This window comes from Lactuca saligna, chromosome 3, assembly GCF_052625555.1.
Source record: "Lactuca saligna cultivar CGN05327 chromosome 3, ASM5262555v1, whole genome shotgun sequence".
Lineage (NCBI taxonomy): Eukaryota > Viridiplantae > Streptophyta > Magnoliopsida > Asterales > Asteraceae > Lactuca > Lactuca saligna.
In genome coordinates this window covers 113920731-113928399 of record NC_136419.1, presented here as the reverse complement: position 1 = coordinate 113928399, position 7669 = coordinate 113920731, and the positions used below count along the sequence as shown (strand labels likewise).

Below are 7669 nucleotides of genomic sequence, written 5' to 3'. Positions count from 1 at the left end.
GCTCCCCGGCTATCATGATCAATTAAGACAGTAAATCAGAATAAAGATCCTTCTATGGGCAAAATGACTATTTTACCCTTGCTATGGTGTTGGTCATAAACATGGCCCAAACCCTCTAATTCTTTCTAAGACCATCAATGGCCCATTTGTTGGATTAGTGTCTAAGTCTATAACTATTTTGGTATGTACTTGACCCGATGGTGCATGGTCCTTTTGGGTTGCTTTCACCAAAGCAACTTGATAGGATGAATTATGGAGAGAAAGGATTAAATATGATTTACTAATATATTATGGGAGTAATATATTAAAGGAGAAATCATATTGTTTAATTAATATTAGTCAAGAATTAATAGATAATTAATTTTGTGGCTAAAAGAGATTAATTAAACTTAAGGGACTAGAATTGTAATTATAAGATAATTGCAATTGGGCTATGGATTGCCTTATATTATAAGGTTGGACGAATTCTATGGGGAAACCCATTAGAAATTGTCCAAAGCCTTTAAGAAAGGAATCCATGGGCTGCTTAGGGCTTAAGCAGTCAGATTAGGGTTTCCTAGTTTAAAACCCTAATAGCCTACATGTATAAATAGCACCCTTAAGCCCCAAAAACGTGGTGAACTTTTTCTCTAGGGTTTTGGACGATTTTGGGCAGCCTCCTTCTCTTCTCTTATTCATCCTCTTGCTGTTGGTGTTTGTGAACCATTAGAGGAGTGACATTTGTGACTCTAAGCTTCTAAAGTCATTACAAGGAGGAATTGTGATTGTTATTGCTACATAACAATCAAGGTAATATCTTAAACCCATTAATATGTTAATATTGATTATCATATACTAGATCTAGGGTTTATAGTCTTGGATAAATTGCATGTACAATAGAGAAACCTAGATCCAAGCATTAGAGTTCGTATGAGCACATAGGATGTTCTTATGACTAAAACTCATCACCATTAAAGGACCACTAGTGGCCTAATTTGCTACATTAGGCCTAATTCCTTTTTATTGGGCCTTACCCTAAGTCCAATACTATACATGGCCCATATCCATTGACTCCTTCTGACCCACTAAAGCTCAAAGTCCAAGATACAACCCACACTGAGGCCCAATTACTCAAACTCCAACTCTGTTGAGTACGCTGGGCATACTCCAATGTACGCTAAGCATACTGGCCTGCTAGTGAGTACACTGGGCGTACATGCACGTACGCTCAGCTTAATCCTCCTATTAAGACACTTTTCCATTAAGTGCTTAATACTCCATTTCAGAAGCTATAATCATAGATCTTGGTCCATTTCCACGTCTTAATCCATAAAGTCACTAACTTGGTGACTTGCAATCCACCAAACAAACCTAAACTCAAAAGGTGGCAACAAACTTTCATAACAAAGTTTAGATCTCATGAAATAGCTCATAAGGACCATTAAAATCGAGACTTTGCTGCTCATGGGACATTTTTAGTTCTAAGGGTGGCAATCCCAAGCTTGGAAACGAAGTTACACCATAAAGGTCCAATCTTTGGGCCTAGAAAGATCCCAAAACTTCCTACATCTAGATCTAAGCTTCTATGAGGAAAGTTAGAGGCTTTATACCTTTTGGGGCTTGCAAATAGGCTAGAGAACATGGATCCAAAAGCTCCTCCTCGATCTATGAAACTTCAAGATGATCCGTCCACTCCAAGAACTCTAAGATGCACTCAAAATGACCTTACAAGCTTCAAGAACACTCAAGAGGATTAGGGTTTTTGTGGGAGTTGTCCAGGGGTGAATTGGAGGCTGAGGCTTGGGTCATAATGTTCCTTATATAGTGGCACACCCTAAAAATAGGGTTTCTGGACACTGGATGTACGTTGGGCGTACATCCTGTACGCCGGGCGTATGCCCCCAACACTCGCGATCACTTATCCTATCTACGTTAGCGTACCCGGCTACTTACACGCATGCATTCTGTGCATGCCTAGGACCTCTTTGCCAAATATTTCCTTTAGGGTCCATTTATGTCAATATCTTCAAAGATTCATAAAAGACTAAAACACCCCTAGTCTTGGCCTCTTAGATTCCATAATTGAATAATCTAGAACAGGGCGTTACAGTTGCATTGTAAGCTCTTATGATATATGATGTCTTTATCTTGGTTAAACTGTTGTGGGTTACGTTTTTTGAGTTATATTGCTATGAAATGTTTTATGTTTAGTATCACTACAATAATTATAGTTGGTTAAACTGGTATATTGGTTATATTCTTATGTGACGTTATTTTGTCAATGTTATGTAAATCTCTTATATAATGCTTTTGTTTTTATGTTATAAACTCTTAAATTGTTATGGTTTCAATTTTGATCTTAAGTAAACTTTGACAAACATTAATTATCAGTCAACCATTGTAAAACACAAAATACCCTTTTCATTGCTCCATAACAATCGACCTTGGTCCTTGCAGCTATTAATTGTACCAAAATATCCCATGTGCAACTACATTAGGTGATCTTTAACAAAAAAAGTCTACTGGTATACCTAATATTACAAGTTGTAAACGATTATCCCAAAAAACAAAACCCAACTATATACTAACAATAATTTCAGGTTCCGAAATTAGATTTCTATTTCTTTAATTTGGATTCAAGCTCACGATTTTGGAGTTCAACTTAATGCTCATGATTTTGCTCATCTACCCATGAAATAAAGCGGCTCCTTAGTCCTTGAAGTTTTCAATAGCCTTGATTAGCAAAATCTAGGGTTTAAATAGAAAATTACATATATATATATATATATATATATATATATATATATATATATATATATATATATATAACTCAATGATTGTTAAGGACATGCATAAAAAGTCCTACTAGGGTTTCTCTTAGTCCTTAAATTTCGTATAATACCTACAACACCACAATTACATTTCACCATAATCAATTTTATGGATCTTGAATTTTTCATATGTGCATTATAGTATGATATTATTAAATCTTTGATATGTGCAACTTTTCTTTTGCGGAATGATCAAAAAGTTTTTTTGTCTAAAAGTTTTGATGGATATTCTCCCCCCTTGTTTTGATAATCAATTGCCTTTTGATTCTTGTGCTATGTATGTTAAATGTATGATTCAATATCAATTCAAAATGCTAAAATTTCGTTTTCAAATTTGGTATATTGATGCTTGATGTGTTTAACTAGAATTTTCCTCTGTATATTAGCTTACTCTAACTACATTGGGATCTTACCAAAGCCCCATTTACTTTATATAGAGTGAACAATTTCGTTCCTTTGTTTTACTTTTTAGAATTTGATTTTAGCCTTTAGGATATATTGAACATAAAGATAAAGGGAATAGGAATAGAAAATCATGAAGATATCGATATGTTTGTAATTTTACGTGAATATAAACAATAAAAGAAGTTAAAACGAAAAAAGTGAACCAAATGCATTAAAATATATATAGGCAACACATAGTAAATTTTGTAATTTACTCTAAAAGATTTAATCCTTTCATTTACACATGTTTCATCGAATTGTCAAACTTAAACGGCCACATCTTCGTTAGTTTTCTCTGGAGCAAACAGCAACTCCACATAGAATTCCGGACCTGCTACCGATTTGCCTTTATTTTCAACTTTATCTAATTCCGACATCGAAAACTGAAAAGAAATTCAAAACCCTAACATTAGAAACTCATTATAGATTTATATCTAACATTCTAACCTAACAAAGATCGGTTAAAGTACCTGTATGGAGTCGTGTTCGATGAAAGCAGTATTGAAGCAAGCATAGAAGAGACGACCTCCAAAGCTTTTCTCGAAAAACGTCACACACACATCTCCAGTCACCTGTACTGTTTTGATAAAGTAGCAGTCGAGGAGGTTATGTCCATCTTCTTCTTCCTCAATGAACGGGTAAGAGTGTCGATGATTGTTCTCAAAAACACCATTCTTACTTTCTTTGCAAAAATCCCTGCAAGTTTCTTCCGATGGATGATACCTCTGTCCAGTAACCTCTTGCATTTCCGACACAACAAAGAAGACCGTTTCTATGTTTTTGGTGTCATAAAGTCGGATCCGCTGGATTTCTCTCGTACATGGTTTCGGAAGATTGACCTTCGGTGGACAGCCGCCAGTGAAAGAAAGAGATTTCTGCCAGTAGTTAATGTAACGCCGTTGGCTTGGTATTGTCACCTGCCATGTCACCATATCCATATTTAATTTCTTTACACTTTATTGTACAAGATATTTCAAGAACTTAAGTGGAATAAAAAGACAAACTTACTCCAATATTACTTTTGGTCGTTTTATCTACATAAATCTGAAGAGCTTCATCTGCTAACATGCCATTGTAGACCAAATAAGAAGATAGCATCAAACCAGTTTGATATTTACCTGCCTATTGAATTTCAGAAACAAACTATGATCAACATGAATATATTTAACATAAACCAAAAGTGTGCAAGAAATTACGGACTAAAAGCTTTACCATGCAGTGAACAACTACAATATTTTTTTGGTTGCTTGAAAGCCATGAATCAACACTTTCACAGAATTCCTTGATCATTGGGAGCGATGGGACGTGAATATCATCGAATGAGAATCTTTCCACAAGACCGCTAAAAGGGGATGGATCATAATCTTGCTCGACACATAAGTTGTACACCTACAAAAGTAGAAAAATATGAGAAAACTTACCAATTTATGCAACTAAGTTTTGGTTATTACCAAAAGTTTACCATTTTATACATGAGAAATTCACTGTTAAATTTGGTAAATAGTTTTGGCTTTTTAAGAATCTCATGGTTTTAATCAAGTTATAATTATAATTTTTTAAATAATTATAAAATACTTTCTTTATTATATTTTTGGACTTTGATGGACTTCTATTATTTCTAATTTTAATTAGTTTAGTAATTAGATAATAATTTTTCAAATATCATTAAATACTACATTGAATAATGTTTACATATACCTTAATTGGACTTACATACGATATAAAAAAAATAATCCAAGCATGATAATCAATATAATTACTTATTCCATTACTTTATTTATTTATTTATTTTCAATTGTTATCATTCAACTAGACCCCTATAAATTTAGTCGACTAAATTACCTTATAGTGTCCATGATGTCTATGTTCCAAAGCCTCCTTGACCTGATTTACGGTTTTCTTTCGCTCCATGGGAAAGGACATTGCTAATATGCGATCACCAATGTAATAACAACCCGGCATCATCCACCTTCTCTTTTGAGGCACCAAACAAGATCCTTGAACGAGTGTTGTAGCTTTCAAGCCCATTTTCTGTATTAAACTTGACTCCAATAGATTATAGTTAGTTTACTTTCAAAACTGCTGTATAACAAATTAATATATAGTATACTAAATATCTGCAGATTATATAAATTAGTTAAGAGTCAACATAATACAACGTACAATCAAACGTACACATGATATACTTTGCAAATTAACGAAGTATGTATTGTTGTATTAAAAACTTACTCCTGTTACGTTATATAACTAATCGTATATAGATATTTTGCTCTTCAATATATTATTCATAAAAATATTTTATGTTTACTTTGGGTATGGATTTTCGTCGCAGCCGTTTATTCTACATTCAAAATACTTAAAGAAACATAAACATTCGAATATTTGACGTCAGAAATATAACCTCTTATTGGTAATACTGACACTTGATTTTTTCTGTGTGTTTCCTCTCCGATTTTGGTTTATGACTTTTGTGCAATATTAAGATGATCAAATATATATATATATATAAGCTATTTAGGAGTATTAGTATTTAGGTAAGATTAGGATTCTTTTTGTTTCCTCTCTGTGTTTCCTAAAACTTGTATATTTTGTAACCGTTCATCACAATTTATAAAATAAGAAAGAGTACTCAACAAGAAATTTATCCGTTTGGTTATAGACAATTCGGGGGATTTGAAAGTATTTGGAATTGATATCTAATAAAATCCCCCGTTTGATTAAAAAAATAAAACAATTGTATCATAAATATGTTATTTTAAGAACTTTCTTTGACGAACGTTTTCACGAAACCTTTTATCACGTAAAGAATTTAAAATCCAATTTCCTTAATTAGACATATTTTTGGATCGATGGAATCCTATAAAGATTTTAATAAATTTTAATTCAAAATATACCCAACTACAAACATATATATAAGAGGGTAAATTACATCATTAGTCCCTCTGCCAAAAAGCAGATTTAGTTTTTATTTTCAAAAATTAATTTGCACCGTCTCGATTAATTTTGCAAGTTTAATCGCTGAAATATGATTTTTTTTTTTTGCAAACTTAGTCCTTGTCATAATTGAAATGACAATAAAACTGTTATGTTCTTATTTTTCAATTTTTTAATGTTTTATTATCATTTTCAGTTAGAAAAAATAAATAAATAAATACACAATTAAAATGACCATCCCTCCACCTTCATTTTCCATACCCCATCTACCCTTTTAAGTTGATACTGATCGAATAGTATAACAAACATAGACTCGTTGGTCATCCCTACCACCAAATAGCACCATTAGAAATCGTTGGTCTATCGAAAAGCACCGGCCACTGCCGCTCCATTTCTGGCTAGGGTTTCTGTAGAATCATAAGGTTTTCGATAACATACACTCGATTTCCATCAAGAACAAGATATGTTTGAATTCAAACAACATCTAGGGTTTTCGTTGTGCATATGGTTTTCGACTAAGCCGCGAGGTATTTTCGATGGCTGATGAAATTATGTCGACTGCTACCTCTACACCGACCTCTGCCTCCAGCTACCCTTTGATGAAATTGTTTCCACCTGATACGTGCTTCGTTTTCAGTCCTCCATATCGCACAGTTAGGATGATGATGGTGAGAAATAGGCGGTCTTTGGGGACGTGGGGCATCGACTAGAGTAAACCCTCTTCTTACTTGATGATGTTTGTAACGCCCCGAAAATTTCAACAAATTTAAACTTTTTAAAATGATCATGACTAATAAAATGTTTACAAAAATAGTGTTCTCAAACATTATTTGAAAACCAGAGTTTCTCCAATATCCAATTTTTTGTAAAACCAAGGATGTGTATGGTCACGCCTTCGCCTTGCCACTTTGATCATATGAAGAACCTGAAACCATAAACAAAACTGTAAGCACAAAGCTTACTGAGTTTCCGCCAGAATACCACCACACAACATATAACATATACTAGCAAACAAACACCATGCATATAGAGTCTATAGTATGATTGAACCGCCCTCATTGGGCCTGCAGTCTATTTGGTCCACTCTCAGAACCTTCAACATGTCTGGTCCGTCCTCCTGGGCATTTAGTCTGTCTGGACTGTTCTCCAGGGCTTCGGCCTAACTGATATACCCTAATGGCTCCGAAATCTATCTATTCCACCCTGGGACTGTTGGCCTTCAGCACACAGCAGGACCGCCTCAACCAAACCAAACACAATCTGTCGATATAAACAATCATGGTCAAATAGGCACATAATACAAGCGACAACAATTATGCAACTCGTTAATGCCTACTAATCCCTCATCACATACAGTCCCACTACCAACTAACCCCATAAAATGCGTAACTATAACTAACTAGAGGTGAGATAGCCATCCGAATAGATAGTCCTCTAGAGCCACAAACAAAGAAGGAACAGGCAAGAGAGCCTAAACCAAG

At 34.2% G+C, this 7669-nt stretch overlaps 1 protein-coding gene across 1 annotated transcript; it reads right to left on the bottom strand.

The window, feature by feature from the left end:
• Positions 1-3520: 3520 nt before the first annotated feature.
• LOC145035886 (phosphatidylinositol 3,4,5-trisphosphate 3-phosphatase and protein-tyrosine-phosphatase PTEN1-like) lies at positions 3521-5282 on the bottom strand. Its single transcript, XM_078984390.1, has 5 exons — positions 5097-5282; positions 4467-4643; positions 4263-4376; positions 3725-4171; positions 3521-3637 (listed from the first exon to the last, which is right to left on the bottom strand). The coding sequence occupies exons 1-5, from the start codon at positions 5280-5282 to the stop codon at positions 3521-3523; spliced, it is 1041 nt and encodes a 346-aa protein (XP_078840516.1).
• Between the last annotated feature and the right edge of the window lie 2387 nt (positions 5283-7669).